General features: G+C 42.5%; 1 protein-coding gene across 3 annotated transcripts in view; it reads right to left on the reverse strand.

Moving 5' to 3' along the window:
• DIP2A (disco interacting protein 2 homolog A) overlaps positions 1-19,035 on the reverse strand; it is a gene marked incomplete at both ends in the record, with an annotated part of 97,398 nt that overhangs the window by 57,423 nt on the left and 20,940 nt on the right. For all 3 annotated transcript variants that reach the window (XM_080632052.1, XM_080632053.1, XM_080632054.1), the window contains 2 exons: positions 3,198-3,317; positions 9,688-9,759. In XM_080632052.1, the coding sequence (XP_080488178.1) occupies positions 3,198-3,317; positions 9,688-9,759 (192 nt within the window). The remainder of the gene's footprint in view (positions 1-3,197; positions 3,318-9,687; positions 9,760-19,035) is intronic.

Below are 19,035 nucleotides of genomic sequence, written 5' to 3' on the forward strand. Positions count from 1 at the left end.
GTGGAAAGAGAAAGTGTAGGTGCCAGGAAAGCTTTTTCAGACACCCTCAAGGCTTACCAGCGAACTCATTTGTATTCTGACCCCAAACCAGGCAGTAGTGGGATTGAGCACAGGAGAAGGCACAGAACCTCCACCAGAAACCGCATACCTTCCCTGGAAGAAAAGCTAGCAGCAATAGCTGCTGCATCACCATCTGCATTGCAAGTACAAGAGTTTCAGTGCTTATAAATGAATGAATGCTTGCAAAGTCCCTGCATTTCTCCCTCTCTCTACCACGCATCCTCTAACAGTATAAAAGCCTAGGTAAAGCACTGGAATGTTAACTGTCGTCCCAGGAACTATTAGGTACCTGAGTAGCCTACAGTATTTATTGATGGCATTCACTGTTGGAATTTTTTGGTAATATTTACTGCTTGAACACAAGTATCGGTGGATAATAAAAATTAGAGTTAATTTAAATGGACAACTGTGGGAATCTATTAAAAAATGAGCTTTCAGCTAGTAAATGGCAGATTAATTACATAAAAAGGCAAAATTGTTCCACTTGCTTTTCTGAAGTCATTTTGTTGATGGTTCTAAAATAACTACAATTGCTCCAGAAAGAGATCCTGTTCTGTGAAAAGTGGCATTCCACCCTCATCAGCTGCTCTTGGAAAGAACATAGCAGAAGTCACGAGAGGCAAAGAAAGGGATAAAAGAAGCAATGGTATCAAGAATTATAGCCTAAGGCTGTTTACCCTTCAAATGTATGCCAAAGTATGGGGAAATTTAAAAAGCTAACAACATTTCAAGCCAGTGGTGATGGATATCTTTTCTTTAGGTAGAAAATGCTTTTAGCATAGCTAAAATTTCTCAGCTAAATTGGGACTGCTTTGTGAAGTAACATTGTGACTCTTTCTGACAAAGCACTGGGAGGAACCAATTGAAGCCACTTCGCAGTAACTGGTGTTTTCTGAGACATCAACATTTCTACGCATGCTGTAGGCAGACATCAACCTCACAGAATGAGTACCCTTGAAAAAGAGCATCATAGAATCCCAGACTGGTTTGAGTTGGAAGGGACCTTAAAGCTCCTCCAGCTCCAACCCCTGCCACGGGCAGGGACCCCTTCCACTGGAGCAGCTTGCTCCAAGCCCCTGTGTCCAACCTGGCCTTGAGCACTGCCAGGGATGGGGCAGCCACAGCTTCTCTGGGCACCCTGGGCCAGCGCCTCAGCACCCTCACAGGGAAGAGCTTCTGCCTAAGATCTAACCTCAGTCTCCCCTGTTTCAGTTTGAACCCATCACCCCTTGTCCTATTGCTACAGTCCCTGATCAAGAGGCTCTCTCCAGCATCCTTGCAGCCCCCTTCAGATACTGAAAGTCAACTCCAATATGAAGCATTTTCAGACTTGAATCAACTAGATGAGTCAGCATCTATTAGAATCAGAGTAGTAATACTTTCAACAAGTACATGGTAGTCCATGTAAAGTTCTACCCACAGTTTAGGCACTAGCCAGTGATAAGTACAAGAAATAATCTAAAATCCCTACACATCAGGCTTAATCTTGAGTCACTGTCCACTGAACACTTCAGGTCATTCAGAAATGCTCATATTGAGGTGTAACAGTACTGGCTGAGCTCTGGCCTGACAAGGCTGTGAGGAGTGCTTTAGAACCACTGAAATTCCATTTAAAGAATGTTAAAATCAACAAGACCATAGAAGTATTAACTCTAGGAAAAGAGGAAGCACTGATCATTAGCACTGATAGCCAGACTAACATTTAAAGACACTATTCATCATCTAAAGACACTCTACATCAGCAAGTATGGGAACTGAACTTGTTAATATTCACCCATTTTTACGTGTCTTGCACTGTGGCGTGAGCCCAATGCCAAACTTCCCCCAGACAGCACCAGTAGCATGGCAGGGTTCTTCACTTGCTTCTGTTTTACTGGTTTGCTTTTTTAAGTATCCTTCGTGCAAATTAAATAGGACATCTGAGGCTTTGAGACAGGAAGAATGTCCATGTAGACAGCACAATGCTCATACACAGCGCAGTGCTCATATATAGCATATTGCTGTAAACCCTCCCAGCTCTCTCAGCTAATAGTTCCCCATTGTAGTTCTGCTCTTTGTGCATATTTTATCTGTTAGTTTAACACCACCACATGCTATTTTAAAGATCTAATTTCTATCAGATTCATGCTTGTAATTTATTTGGAATCCAACTGGTCATGAAGTAACTTGGAAAACGTGGCTGTAATTCAACCACTAAATTTGTTGTGTTTTTCCCCAGTATCTTCAACAGTGAAAGTCTATTGATGATACACTTGAAATGCAAGAATAAATGTAAATAACCAATTTGTACATACTCTTAAACATGTCATTTAATTAGTTTTCATAATATACAAATACGATGCAATAACCACCATGCTAAAAAGCAAAGCAATGCAAGACCAGCAACACAGTAAGGATGTGCAGTGCATGCCACTACTTGCACTTCCCATCCCCAAACCCAAGACATATAATTACCCTAGAAAACAAACAGAAAGATTTCCAGTCTGAAGGTAGGTAGGAGAGAACGCACCTTCCAAACACCTGCCTGTTCTTACTATTGTGACAAGGAATTTCACAGGGAAACTGTACTCCAACCACCTGAGAAGTAACAATGGCAACAGGATGTGATGAGGATATTGGTGTTTTCACAGAAGTTTCCAAAACAGGTTTGTCACAGTGGTGTCTATTTAATTTGAAGTAGAATATCCATTGTGACATTTCCCTTTTTTGTGCACTTGCTTTAAACCAGGAAATATCTGAAAGTGAGCTACAACAAATATAATAATCCTATCACCTTTCTTTAACAAAATAGCCCCCAACCCACACAATGCAATCTTTTAAATGTTTAAATAACTGCTCCATAAACTGCAACCCAATCACTTTTCTCAGCAAACAAGAGAGAATTGTTAAGCATGGTGTAAAAATCACAGTAAGAAAAACGTCGGAAGGCATGGCTACAGTTTCTTTCCCTCCTGCCTTTTCCTCCACTCTGGATTCAAACAAACCCACTCGTGTATAAGAAATACAAAAAGCTACTTGAACAATACTCATCAGCTCTTCCATTCCCCCAAAGCACTTCCAGCTTTTTATTTAGGTGTAGTAGGTACTACTTTCCCTCTTAAAACACCTGCTATTTTAGCTACATTTCGTGTCCTTACCAGATCGGAAGCGCTCGTCCCTTGAGTTGTTGGAACGGGATTTTTGCTGTTTCACACCAGTGGCGGTAGCTTGTGAAGAGCCTGACACTCTGTTCTCTGCTTGCAGGGATGGATCCACACCTGGAATACAGTTTGATTTCAGTACAAATTGAGGCTCATGAATAAAACATCTACTTCCTGAGTAAGTAGGTGTCAAGAACACAGACAAGTTCAACTGGAGCCCTCAGTCTATACCTTTAAAAACCAAATCTCATCTTCCAACTGCATTTGAAATTATTTAAACTAAACCCTAACTTCATCAGATAAGCATTTCACACAGAAGATAGCAAACACTTCTGAGAATCAGAAAAAACTGCTCTACTTTGTTTACAGTCCTTTGTCATTAGGTGTTCCGCATGCCAGATCCATGCAGAGGGAGGAAAGGGAATCAACCCTCTCCCGTCTAACTGCTGGACATCAAGAGAAATCATAGAATCAGAATCATGGAATGGTTTGTGTTGGAAGGGACCTTAATGCTCATCCAGTTCCATCCCCCTTCCATGGGGCAGGGACACCTTCCACTAGACCAGGTTGCTTCCAGCCCCATCCAAACTGGTCCTGAACACTGCCAGGGATGGGGCAGCCACAGCTTCTCTGGGCATCCAACTCTGGAGGCATGCTCCTGCCTTTTACAGTTTGCTATAAAGATAGAACATCATTTCCTACTTTCCAAAAGCAAAGCTTTTTAAGTAGATAACAGGTGCTGATAGGGAAAATGAGACAGGACAGTAAAGGAATTGAAGTGTCCTCAATGGAGGGCACTTGAACATGGAGCTGAGTAGCGCTGAAACATCATGTGCTTACCCAGTATAAAGAGGAACCATGCCCTGAAAAACCTTTAGCAGAATTGTGTTTCTAAAAGAAAAGCAACTTTAGTCTGCCAATGGAATTGATTCAACGTACCTGACAATTGAAGAGTGCTGAAAACACTCAAGAACTGTACTGTGCATTTCATGTGAATGAATGTTTAACATAACCACAAGTCAAGAGTCCAGTGAGAGTTGTTGATCTGGATACAATAAATAACAACTTTATATTCAATTAAAAAGATTAAGGCAAGTAATTTCTTCAAAGCCTGAGCCAAGAAAAAAGCAGATGCAACAGATAATGCAATAACTGAGTTGGGTTTTTTTCCTCCCAAAGAGAGTAATAAGTTCTAAGTGGAAGAAGAGATTAACGCTCCACTCTGAATTCCTCTTATCTTTGCCAGTCCTACAGTTCAGTACTCAGCTTGAGAAATCTGTTTCTATGCAGGCTGCGTATAGCCCATGAACCCCATTCTGAACTCCTGCAGCTATCCTACAGGTATGTAAGCAAGTGACCACACAGCCTTGGAATCGGGACTCATAAGACCACAACGAAGCCATGACAATGAAATAGGTATCACTGAACCTCAGAAGTACCCCTCAAATAAGGATGAGGCACAAAATCAGTGCTGCTGTTGGCAACCACAGGTGCATTTCTTCAGGTTAAATCTCTTCACTTTCTCCAAAGTTTCACTTCATAATGGAGGAATACCAAGGATCAATGTGAAAAGCATCAATTTTGGTAAAACCAGTAAGATATTGCATGTGACTCTTAGGCTGCACAAGTATGTGCCAGAAAAATCCCGTTCTACAAGCTTGGTGAACTTGGTAATTTATTCTGGTACTATGCAAATCAGTACCTTGGCCTTCAGCAAAAGCAGCTGGGTAATTTGCTAAATCCCCCATTCACACTGATGAGCTTTACAAAAATAACACTTTAAGCAGCACACACTGAAGACCTGATCCAATATCACTCAATTTTGTCCGTTTTTAACTTAGCCAAAGCTAGCAAAAGCTAAAAGCTGCTTGTTCCAATTAATTGAACAATTCATTTCCACAGGATGAAATTAAAGTTAATATTGGAATTATAAATGTATTCTTCCATTCACTAACGCTGCAGAGTCCAGACTAACACTGACATTTCAAGCAATTTTGATTTATAGAAGCAAAACCAATTTATGATAAGAGCACTGACCAGTAGACAGGACCACAAGTGCAAGCATTGCTGGGGAGAATGCCTGGCTAAACACATCAGACACGCAAAGATAAATGAATCATAGAATCCAAACCAGACTGGTTTGGGTTGGAAGGGACCTCAAAGCTCATCCAGTTCCAACCCCTGCCACGGGCAGGGACACCTTCCACTAGAGCAGCTTGCTCCAAGCCCCTGTGTCCAACCTGGCCTTGAACACTGCCAGGGATGGGGCAGCCACAGCTTCTCTGGGCACCCTGGGCCAGTGCCTCAGCACCCTCACAGGGAAGAGCTTCTGCCTAAGAGCTCATCTCAGTCTCCCCTGTTCTGGCAGGTTAAAGCCATTCCCCTTGGCCTGTCCCTACAGGCCCTTGTCCAAAGCCCCTCTCCAGGTTTCCTGCAGCCCCTTTAGGCACTGGAGCTGCTCTAAGGTCTCCCCTTCAGGAGCCTTCTCTTCTCCAGGCTGAACCAGCCCAGCTCTCTCAGCTCATCTTCATAGGAGAAATGTCAAAACCACACTTGGCAAAAGCACAAACTTTATTGCAAGATGACTCTTCTGAGAACACACATGCAGAGCAGTTGCTCTATTGCCTCTTCCATCTAATCAGTGTAAGATGTGATGTCTTAAGGTCAAACTCAACTGTTTTTAAAGACTTCCACCAATGTCTCAGCAAACCCTTATTTGTAACAGCTATTAGGAATTCAAATCTAAATAGATTTGGTAGATTAGACAAATCAAATTTACCTTTGCAAAAAGACTGATCTGGAAATCTAATCTCCCAAAGCAGAAATTCATAGTAATTTCAGTTCTAAACTAAGTTAATTTATATAAGTTAAAGCAGTTTACTAGCTGAATCAAAAATATTCTACGTTTTAATGGTAAAAGTGAAAGCCAAAGGAGCTAAAGTAGCACAGCAACAAATCCCTCAGCTCAGTTTCACTTGCATTGCTACCCGGTTATGTACGATGCCTCCAAAAATACAGCCTGCAGAAGACAACATATCCCATTAGACTGCTTTGCAGAAAGAGAGGGGAAGAGGGAGGCCAACTTCAGGCTTTTTGTGCACCATTAAACCTTTCTGCAGCTGTGGAACTGGATCTAGAAATAAGAAAGGAACACAAGACAAGCACCAGGTTCAGAGCACTAAAAGAAAGGAAAAGGGGCACAACAAGGAGGAAAATAACCCAAGTGTGGGAAACTCCCGGTCTGGCTCTAGGCCAGCCTTTTGCTCTACCCAGCTCTGCCCTAGTCCCTCTCTGCTGTCTCCTCCAAACCCAGCACCCTGCTCTGCCCAAAGACCCACCACCCAAGGCTCTTCAGCACATCTTCTTCAACCCTGCCTCTGGCTTCCAGCCCTTCTCCATGGATTCAAGCCCTGCAGACCTCCTGTTCATCCCTCTCCACTGTGGTCTGTTTTCCATCCACACTCACAGAGGGTCCCTACCAAAACCAGGGAGGTTTTGGCTGAAGAATGCAGCATTTCTTAGTTGGCTCTGCCTCTGCCTGCCTTAAAGGAGAGGGAGCTTCAGGACATTCCTAGTTAGAGACAGGCAGTCTACAAGAATAGGTAAGATCTTTCCTCAAAGGCTTTTCAGGTGTTTATTAATGTATGCAAGGTGCAGGACCAGGTGTGATGAAACTAGCTTCTCCTTCCCTGTTAGTACTGCCTCATGCATCATGGCAGAAGAGGTGCATCATTGTGTAGCACCTTCACATGAAGTATCTGCTGTAACCCATTGATTTCACCATCACCTGTGTACCTCACACTACTCAGTCTTCTCAGCAAAGCTGATGCTATGCTGATGTGTAGGTAGGTTAAGTCCAGCTCCACCGTAACAGACATTGATTCCACACTGCTTTAAACAGAATTTTTGGATAGTTATTTCCAGTTAGTTCCTCCTGAACTGTAAAGGAAAACAACCAGCCAAACTCTTCTCACAAAAATGACCCGAGATGCTGCAGTTTTACATGAAACGTGCTGAGTTTTGGACCTTTTCATAGCAAACTTAAGGCAGGAGAGTAAATGGAAATTAGCCCCCAAGAGCCTGAAATCTGAGGACCTCTCTTCACTTTTTGGTCTGAGAAATCTTACCTTGGTTATTAAGCACCCAGCCCTTACACAGGTCATAGTTCAATTTGACCATTCTTTGCTGTCATATCATATCCCAGAACATATTACCTGATGCACACACTTTTGTCTCCAAGACCTGAAGTGATCTAAGTGTTCACACCTTCTGCATCAGTGAAACTGCACAAGGGTCTACCCAATGCCATTTATTACCCAGCACAACATATCAGAAAATCATGAGTTTAAAGAAATAATAATAGACACTGTATAAATGATTGTGCTTGACAATCTTCCACTGTTCTGTAACGTTTTCCTCTACCCAAGGAAGTAAACTTCAGCGCATAAGCTTGGAGAAAATGAAACCATTTTAAGTGTGTTACTATTTGCCATTAAAGGAAGCAGCAACAAATACAAAAGCATTTGTTAAAAATCCAATGAATCCAAATACTAGCCAGGAAATTAAACTGTCTCAATGAAAATGCCAACAGCAAGAGACATGCTCATTTAGACATTATGACAAGACTGGTAAGCAGAACACCTACGTGGCATAAGCTACAACTTTTATTTCTCAGAATGACAGTCCATTCTAAGCAGAGTGTAAAACTCATCCCACTCTAATGAATGCTGGGCTGAAGTACCCAAAGCTGCAGTTCAGGAGATACTTCACAAGCAGCGCAGCTCTCCTAACATAGGGGATACTGCCTGTCAGTGACAACCCAAATTCGTATAAATTACCCAAGTGCCATGCAGCCTAGTTCTAATCAAAGCAGGCAGCAAAAGAACCAGAAGCCAGACAACGAAAAGCCTCTGTGGCAGAGAGTCAGCAAAACCAGCCCTAGGAGCAGGGAATAGCATGAAGCACAGCAAGCAGGGGAAGATGGCTGGCTGACTGAGGCCATGGACCTTCGAAAATCCCTGTAAAAACACTCTTTGTTTGGCTGTTAACTTCCAAGTTAATGTTGGCCACATCACTTACCTAAACTTGGTGACACAAGCTGAGTCAGCAGAGGCAATGTCTATTTAAGCACATTAATTGGAAAAGAAGAAAGCAAGCTACCTAGGATGATGGATATAACCACAGTTTGGGCTCCTGACGTGGTTCGTTTGAGAAAAGTACAAGGTATGGTCTATCAAAGGTAGATTCAGGTTAGATCTTCCCTGTGAGGGTGCTGAAGGCATTGGAATGGGTTTCCCAGGGAAGTTGTGAATGCTCCATCCCTGGCGGTGTTCAAGGCCAGGTTGGACAGAGCCTTGGGTGACATGGTCTGGTGTGAGGTGTCCCAGTCCAAGGCAGGTCCTGGTCTCAAAATCAGTGAAACAGTTCCTCTTGGCAGGTGAAGCTAAAGCTTGCTGCTGACTGCAGTATTTATCACAGAAATCCAAACTGCTTCTATTCAAGGAATGAGCCGTTTTATTAAGACAGGTTAGGTCCTGCATGATCCACAGAGTATTATATATTTGCTAAGGGAAAAGCTATAGCTGTGGGTAAAACAGCAAATCCACAACAATCCCATGCTAAGAAACCCCATGATGAAACTCCAGATCACATTCTAAAGGTTCAACGTCAAATACACACTGTAAAACACCACAGCTCAGCAGAACTCAAGGGAATAAAGGGAATAAAACTTCCGTCTCTCCTGCTACAAAGAGCCAAAGGCATCACTACGTCGAGATTTCCAAAGCAAAAGAGACTATCATCTAGTTCCACAGTTTGCACAAAACTGGCTGGAGGTGCCCATTTCTCCTTCAAATTAGTAACTTCTGTAAATATCTGAGCTAAGCCAGGACCAAAATCACAGCATTAGTCCCTCTGTTCTCTGACGCATAACACTAACATTGTAAAATAATACCTGTGATTCTCTTTCTCTCATTTATCTACAGTGTCGGATGAGGCCTTGGGTGCCATGGTTTAGTGTGAGGTGTCCCTGCCCACAGCAGGGGGGTTGGAACTGGATGATCTTAAGGTCCTTTCCAACCCTAACTATTGATTCTATGATTCTATGATCAGGTCCATTCATCTCAGTTGTCCTCTCATTTTCCCTTTTCTCAACCAGAATCTCTCAAGCTATGGAAGCATTTACCTAGCAAATACAAGCCTAAAGCTCAGTGGCAGCACAATGGCTTCAAACCCAGAGTGATTTAAATGTCCTAGTATAAAAATGAACCAAAAAGTTGGGCATTTAGCTTTCAGCCATTGAAGATAAAGTCTGCCAATAGACACCTTAAGAAGTAATAGTTTATATTAAACAGTATTTCAAAGAAACTGGTTAGATGCCATGTCAATCAAACACCATTAAGTCGTCTATTCTATTTAATGAGAACTTTTCCATCACATATTTTCCCAGATTTAGCACAAAAGGTGTAATTTACATGCAGTCTCTTACCTTGAATTAATGGTATGTACCGTGCTAACAGCTTTGCTCTTTTCTTTTCATATCCTTTCTGAGTGATGTCTCCTAAAGAAATAAAGAAACAAATTCATAATGGTTTGAGTTACTGAATTGGTTCTAAATAAGCCTTCTCATTTTCATGATCCCTAGGATTAAACTGGCTAATTCTGAATGAGTCATAACAGCAACAAAGACCTGGGGATGTCAGAGAAATTCATGGCCATATCCATACTACCCATGCAGATATGATCATTAGTGTCTTCGAGGTACGCAACAGAGGGATAGTGGTTTTGTCTGCAGCATAGTGCTCAACCTGGTTCTGGAGTTATTTACCATTTACACAGCATAAAACAGATGCACTGTTAAGACAACGAAGCTTTCAGGTTCTAGGAGGTGGCAATCTCCTTCCAGCACTAGCTTTTGTTCACAGTTATCATTGGATATCCCATTTTAAACCTGTTTTGCAGACTCCACTGGTAAAACATGGTAAAGCTCCACTGGTAAAACATGAGGTCTTTTCACAGAGTAGAATAAAAGCAAACCTATAGAGACCCAGAAGAGGTTTTGAAACATGTCAGGATCTGCATTGCCACGGTTCTACCAAGAGAACTTCATGCAAAACCAGCAGGAAACTTTGTATTAAAACACCCCAAATCCCACCAACATCTTACAAGCTTTGTCTCTTTTCTAGACCTCAGCATAGACATGAAAACAGGGATCTAAACCAACTCCCAGCTCCCACAATTCACACCTGCTTAAAGAGGGTGAGGTACTCTGCAGTTCCACTAACAAAGTGGACTTCTATCCCTCCCTACTTGGGGCAAATGAATCAAACCAGCATGAAATATGGTCAAGATTAAAGATATTAAAGATACCTGATAATATTTTTTGAAGCATGCGCAAATAGAAGGTGAATTTTACAAATGTAGGCAGGTAATGACGTTGACATGAATCAGGACACGAAAGTAAAATGTAACAGTTTGATTTTTGCTTCAAGGACATTCTTCCAGCAACATACAGATGAAAAGGGCATATAAGAGGGGAAAAAATCCCCATGTAAATCAGCCGACCTCTGGCCATTTGCTTCCTGCCAAACCTGAAACTTTTCCCCTATCCTATTCACACAAGAAATCAAAACTTAATGTCAGGAAACCTCGCGATTGACAGAACTCCAAGAACACCACCCCACTCCTAAGGCCTCTCTGACCTCAGTCATAGGTGTGCATTAACATCACAGAATCCCAGACTGGTTTAGGTTGGAAGGGACCTCAAAGCTCATCCAGTTCCAACCCCCTGCCACAGGCAGGGACACCTTCCACTGGAGCAGCTTGCTCCAAGCCCCTGTGTCCAACCTGGCCTTGAACACTGCCAGGGATGGGGCAGCCACAGCTTCTCTGAGCAAGATCTGACATGTCCTATAGTATGCCAGGTATTTGTCTTTATCCTTACCAATCCTTATCTGCAGGCAAACAGCAGAATCAAGTTATGAAGGTAATCCAGAGAAAGAGAGGTTATGATTTACATGGGATTTCCTTGGAAATGAGGCTATTAACTATATATACAGTATACTATACTAATAACAGTAATTTTTAATTCATCTGGACAAGTGGTTTGGGTAGGCAGAAGCAAGAACCTCTTTTCCTCAGTCAGATTTTACACAGAAAAGTTCCTCTTCTGTACTTTAAAATGTTCCTTGTGTATTTGTCTTAATACGTAAGTGGTGGGTTTGGTTAATATTGTCCCTAGCGTTATGTGCTGCTATTTCCTCATCTGTCCACCCCACTCCTACATCAGAGGACAGTGCTAACAGAAACAAAGTAATTTCATTCAACCACTCCACAAATAAGTGAATTCACCTCATTTAAAGTCACTGACAGAATGCCAAAACAAGCAATGACAGCCTGAAGACGCTGTTCAAAACAGGTAAGGGAATAGAAAACGCAAACCCCGGAGTGCTTCAATCACTGCAAACTACAACCGACCAGAGTTTGTCAGGTTCTACTCATAAACCTGTGTAAATATTTCCTATAAAATATAGACAAAAGACAGAAATGCTCTGGTTACTATTTTCCTTGAGCAGAGGAAATTTCAGAGGAAATACACAGAAATATGATTTATATATATATTAAATAATTCTATTGAAACAAGAACGAAACCAAACCAAAACACAAATGCCCAAGCAGATTTGCATGCCTGAGAGTAAACTGTCATTGTGATCACTGTGATCAGCTCTCCTAAGTCAGTTCTATGAAGAAAGGAAACGGATACCAAAAAGAGGTGCAGCATATTCAGCTATGGAAGGGAAAACCACCACCCAACCAAAACCCAGACAAGAAGCACCAGCAGGAAGAACAGTTTATCATAAAACTTCAAGTCATTTAGAAGACAAAAGCAATCTCAGCAAACTCTGGAAGTAACAAATGCTGCACGTAACAGAAACTTGCCATACCGCACAGCTTCAGGGAGGACAGTCATTTCCACAGCTTCCTAAAGTAATCCTTACATTGCATCCCTGCGCAGGTCAGGCATCACCCAACGGAAGCAGTACAGCATGGAAGCAGCAGATCAGCAGAGAGGGTTGAAAAGAGAGTCTCATCTAACCCAGCTCCTCTCCAGCTTTGGCACCTCCCTGCACTCTTTGATCCTGCTACAATGCAGACTTGAAGAATTTTCCTTGAATGGGTTAAGAAAAGTCCTAAGTCAGAAGCATCTCTGTCAACCTTCCAGCCCCACTGGCAATTCCCACTTTGCTGCCAAGCAAAGCTTTCCTTTGTTCCTCAATCTAAAGCCTGGGGGGGGGGGGGGTTGCTTCCCCCTGATAATCGCTGCCCACCCCTCAGAGCCTCAGTGGGATTAACCCATCATTTGGGGTTCTTTGTGAGCCTTCACCTCTTCCCAAAAGAGCTGCTTAGCCACAGCTGGTGTGTGGTGGCCACAGCTGCTGTCATTTAGCCTCACTTTCTCCCCAGTTATTAGATTACACAAAAGCAAGATGAGGTTCCTCGGTCTCAGCAAACCAGCTGGGAAGCCTGGGATGAAGCAGGACACCGAGTCAACTGTCAGTGCTCTGCCTGGAATAGCTGGAATACTGCAAAACATGTTAGAGGCTGCAAGAAAATTAAGCTAGTCATAAAGGGAAGTGTTAGCATTTCTTAAAATGATCTACAAAAGCCATTTTCTTGATGAGTGCACAAAGAATCTGTCCAATCTACCCAGGCACTGTTTTATTTCAGTGTGACCACTATAGCTAACAGAATCTCCATGCCAAATTAATCAATTCAATATTACCTGTATGTAATTAGGGTTTCCTCGCTTATTTTTCATTGGCTATACACTTGCTGGGTTCCAAAATTTCAACCAGTTTATTCTCAATGCTGAAAAGTAGGTGCTGAACACAGAGTAAATGCTTCAATGCTCTTCAAAACCACAGGAATAGCAAACAAGCACAGGCTTCACTGCCTAGATACTCTTGTCATGCCTCTTCACATTCCTGAAGTCCTGACTCTGTAATCTCAAGTATTTTATGGTAGTTCTACCCACTGGATAACAATGCTTAGAAAAAGCTTCTCTTGAACTAGGAATTGGGCATAGGTGAGTGATGCAGCTCACAAACACTGTGTGCCTAACAGAGAGTGCAGCAGCCTCTCCTCTTCAGTTCATGAAGATACAGGGCAAACATACCCAGTGCTGCTCTACCTCCTTTGTACACCTGCACTGAAGAGGCCTCGAAGGCTTTTGATGGAGAAGGGAAGATGAGCAAGATGCTGACAGACACAGAACAGCTCATGGGAAGGAGCTTGCTATGAAGTGAGCAACTTCTCCAGTCCTTCATCAGTAGTCTGCACTTCAATTCCCCTGGGGAGCAGCTGTAAGAAACTAGGCACCACACTGTGCTGGCAAGAGGTCTCAAGAGTCCCTTATGTAAGCACAAGATGACGGTGGGTACCAGACAACTGAGGATGGCTCCACCTGCTAAAGGTAAGGAAATGCCTCCTGGTCAATAACGAGACTTCTAAATGAGACGACTGTGCATTAAATGTGGATGAAAAGAATAAGATGTATTAGATCTGGAAGATAAAACCTTTAAGGATTCAACTGTTCAGGCACCAGTGAGCACAGTCACAATCTCAACTATATCAACTACATCAGGTATATCAACTATATCAGGTATATCACACTCTCAGGTGTATCGACTACTGACAAATCACTGCAAAAACTTTTGCCAGTTCCATCAGTATAAAGCAGGAGCCAAGGGAGTGCTGCCTGAAGAGCTGGCTCCTGAATGGTTTGAAAAGGCAGCAGCAAGCTGGCAGTTTAAAACACAACTGAGATGTCACCCTTGGAAAAATCTGATCTCCAGTGTGTCAGGGGACAGGTTGTAACTGCATCTGAAGGCTTGGTGGAGTTGGAAGAATCAATGCAGCAGGCACTGATTTCTGATTGTACCTCTTAGACATGGCAAGTATCTTCGTTAAGTGAAACAACTCACCAAGCTGTATTTTGCATGATTCTAGAAGTACCCTAGCAGGACCACTGCACTGCTGCATGATTTTGACTTACTTCAAAGTCAGAAACAACAAAAAATTGTGGAAGAAATAATTACTCTGACATCTGTGATTTCTGTCCACTGCAAAAGCAAAAATGATCAAGGTATTTCTAAGAACTATCATGAGGCCAACAGTAAGGAAAGGCAGTAACACTTGGTGTAACAGCTGGAGAATCAAACGATGGTGCTGAGGAACACGGACCCATGCAGCCAGCAGAAGAATGTTTGTTTGTCATGGTACGCATCCCTCAGAGTAAATCATGTGCCAACCAGTCCTGAGGAAAACAATGGAAGCACACAGGAAAAGAGACCTCACCAACACAGATGACAGCAGAACAAGGAAGAGATGGTTCATCTCCCGCACAAGCTCTGAAACTACAGGTATTAGAGCATGAAGAGATCATGAGCTTGAGTCCTATCATGCATGTGCATTGCAAGCTTTCCTGATGCAGCTTCAGAGAGTGCCAACATCAACAGGGAGACAGTTTCTTAAGGATGCTTACCTCTCCAAGGCTTGAAACTAATACACGCAAGTAATACCTAGTAACTGGTGCATCTTACCTGTAATAAGCACCGCAAGAACCATCTGTACAACAATCTCTATCTGGAAGTGGTGCACTCATTAAACAATCTGGTTCCAAACAGGATCCACATCAACACAGCTCTTCTCTAAACCATGCTTGTGGGTTTCTTTATCCTTTTTCTGCCAGCTGAGGAACCACCACTTTTCCTGGCAAAACAGATGTTTACCACTGGATTCTTCTCCTAGCAGCTAAACTATTACTAGCACGTTGATAAACCAGCAGGACATCTCACAAGTGTCTGGGAATAACTAGTCCATTGAGTAGTTTTGGTTTGACATTTTTAGCTACTCCTATTTTTCCTGTTTCAATCTTAACCCTTGATTCTGTTCCTCAAATTGCATTACAAGCTGTACGTCCATCACTACTGAACTTTATACTGAAGTAAGGGGCTGTATACAGATGTTATACTGCTAAACTCCGTGGTTTGAGGGGGTATTTTCTGGTTAAGAGTGGTAAGTACATCAGTTTCCAGTTGTTTGCTCTTCTATAAAACTCATGCTTTGCCATCATAGCTATAAGGAAGCACTTCTAACTTGACATGTAAGCTGAAGTCCGTTCTGGCATGTCATTTCTTGTGAAAAGTCCCATTTGTTTTCTATACAGCATACCTTCATTCCAGGACTCATTCTACAGCACAGTATTTCAGCCACAGCTAAGCTTACGTCCATGTTGCCATTAAAAAGCATGGAAATCTGGAGCTGCATGAGGAGCGGGTGAAGCTTTATCTTTACAATCCAGAAAAGAACACTTCCTTCCATCTCCAAGTCTGCAAAGCATTCGAACAGCAGTCCTTCATCCTGATTCACTGCTGTTTTCTGAAGTAAGGGCTATCAATTGATGCCTTAATTTAGTACGTATATGATGAGCTAACTGAAGTGTGAAGATATCTTGATTATAATCTTTCATATTATAGAAATCCATTTAAGATGGAAATAAGTGACATCTGATCATTCCATATGGTGATGCATTTGACTAACCTATAATTCTATTTTGAAGATCCTATTTTAAACATCCTGAGAGCATCGAGATGTTTTTTAAGCAGTACCAGAAGTTTAGCACAACTTCACTGAAGTTATTGGTGATTCCTATTTTGCAGCAGGACTTTCACCCCTGTGACAGAATTTAAGTTGTCACAGTACAGAACTTGTCTGCACGCAATAGTAGCAAGATGGAGACACACAACTTCTTCAACTACTACACATTACAACTTTGATGCTGTGAGGGCTGGAGCAGCTCTGCTCTGGAGCCAGGCTGAGAGAGCTGGGCTGGGTCAGCCTGGAGAAGAGAAGGCTCCTGAAGGGGAGACCTGAGAGCAGCTCCAGTGCCTAAAGGGGCTGCAGGAAACCTGGAGAGGGGCTTGGGACAAGGGCCTGTAGGGACAGGCCAAGGGGAATGGCTTGAACCTGCCAGAACAGGGGAGACTGAGATGAGCTCTTAGGCAGAAGCTCTTCCCTGTGAGGGTGCTGAGGCGCTGGCACAGGGTGCCCAGAGAAGATGTGGCTGCCCCATCCCTGGCAGTGCTCAAGGCCAGGTTGGACACAGGGGCTCGGAGCAAGCTGCTCTAGTGGAAGGGGTCCCTGCCTGTGGCAGGGGGTTGGAACTGGGTGAGCTTTGAGGTTCCTTCCAACCCAAACCAGTCTGGTTTGGGTCCCTTTCAACCAAACCAGCAACGTACACAGCTCCATTAAACCTTTGCATACACAATGAAATCACTGAAATGCCAAGCTCCAGGAACTGGACAAATATTGACTAACTAATTACAAGTATCTTAATGACAGAAAAGGAAGCAAACCTAACAATATGTTAGTAGCAGAAGGCTACGTTTTCCACTTCATGCACAATTACGCAACAAGACCACCTATTTTACAATACCATTAACTGCCTGTTGTGCTTTTTCTTGGCCTAAATTTAGCCTGATCAAGCAACTGGGAGTTTTGCTATTGGCAAAGAAATGTTAGAATTAGAAAATTCTACCCTGACACATATCCCACTTTTTCATATCAATATTTCAAAGCAGTTGCTAGACAAAGGAACCACAAACTACCAAAAAGCCAGAGTGAATTAAGTGTGCAGTGCAGCAAGGATGGGATCAGTCCATGCATGCCAGGTTACCCCACTCTGTGCAAATCCACGCTTGTGAAGTGTATGTGGATGCTGAACGATGCTGAGCTCCCTGGTTTGAAGCCATTATTTGCTTCATCTGCCAGGAGGTGGCATTTGACAGGGTAAAAGAAGATGAAATAATCAGATCACAAAAGTAACCTGGCAAATTTCCAGGCTCAGCCCCATTAATGAATTGCTCTTCTGCTGCTTCAGAAAATCCTTAAGCTCACTCCATGGGGACATAAGAAAAGCTCAAACTTGACCACGTCCCATCTATCCCATTAGGACTCTTTGTAGGATACAGGAACAGACAGACAGATGCCAGCTATACATACATCTGTAATTGTGCCAGTCTGACCATGGTTCTGCTCTTACAGTTATTGATATGAAACAGGACTAGTTTTTAACTTGAGATGTTTCCTTTCAATGAAACGTACTCTCATCTCTTACTGCATAAGAAGGACAAATGAAGAACCATCTTCTTTAAGCTCGTGTTAGATTACAGTTTGTATTTCCTCAGCAGATACAAGCTTCTAAACATGATCCCTCCTGCAGCTTCAGAGGTATGAGAAGCGGGTCTGAAACACTGGATGTGTTCTAAAGTTGATTAGAGTCTTCGCCCAGAGGTTATGAACAGAATTTATCAAACCAGATACAGCTTTCTCAACTCATTATGATGTAAATCAGGAATGCTGCCATCCCCTTTTAACAAGCTGAGGAAAGCTGTATGTATGGGGGGGAGTGATGGAAATCAGCTGGTAAATAGGGAACGTACTGTCTGCTTCCCACAAAAGCCAGCAAACGAAGATGAAAAACAGCAGACCAGGAGTGATTGGGCAGATCAAGGGAAAGTTGCTTTTAAAATCTGAGCTAAAAATACATTTTTTTGATACAGTTGAAGATTATTTAGGTAAAATACAGAACCAAAAAGCTTCTGAAAGGATGCTGTGTGCATGCACTGGGTCCCCCTTTCAAACATTCACTCTGAAGAAAATGGTCTTTCAAAATAACCCAAATCTCAGCGTACTGCAGAGATGAAAATAGTCAGATTTTTTGCTTGTCACTTCCTAGGTGCATCAGGGATACAACATCAAGGTAAAATAATCATGTCTGGCATGCTGTAATCAACCATTATAATGAATTAGGCCAGAAAAGAACTGTCTGAACCAAGTCATCTTACCCAAAAGCATGCAGTCGGGAAGGAGGGGGAAGATACGTTGCTAGTAGGTACAAAACCATGTCCCTTACCTTGGTTGCATCAACAATTTCTACTGCCATAACGTCCGGGAGCAGCCTCAGACCAAACTATTTTTATGGCTACCACAAAAGATTCCCTGAAAACTGCCCCCAGAGATGCAAATCTAGAATCAACCAGACATAGAGACGGAGGACAATAAGGGAAAAACTGCCTTTCTTCGGTGCTTTTTGCAACAACTTTAACACACATTCCTCTCCACTACCACTGTGAAGAGAAGAAAATCATTGGCTATATCGGATGTAATTTTCTCTGTTTAATTCAGTTAAAACAAGCAATCACAAACCAAAATAATAAATGTCTTATGTTATGCAATCACCCTTGCCTTGAGGAATGCACGTGCAAAAATAAAAGGGGATGTATGCACCATTTCACGCTGTTTGAAATTGTTCAGTTGTCGTAACTCCTTTCTGATCACATCCTCCACACACTCATTACCTAAGGCACAGTGATAAATGAGCACGATGAAGATACTTCTGACTATTAAACTTCCACATCTTGTCTGAGGCTTTATTGGTGTGCTTTTTGGATGGCAGTGACATTGATTTTGTTGTTGTTCTCTGCACCAATACCCCAGAAGTTACACCATCTACTACAGATATTAAACGCTCCATGGTGTGTGAAATATGCACTAGCTGCACAAACCTCACATTCATACTTCAGGAGCAACCACAAAGCCCAACGTATCACAGCAAAGATGCTGTTCAGGCACAATGCACAATGCTAAAGACTGAAACAGCCTCATTCAGAAATCCATGACTATGGGAAGCCCCAACTCATTAATTAGACCACAAAAATCTTTCACAAACCCACCAGGAAACCCCAAGACACGAACCACAGCACAATGCTCCAAA

This window comes from Psittacula echo, assembly GCF_963264785.1.
Source record: "Psittacula echo genome assembly, chromosome: 20".
Taxonomy (NCBI): domain Eukaryota; kingdom Metazoa; phylum Chordata; class Aves; order Psittaciformes; family Psittacidae; genus Psittacula; species Psittacula echo.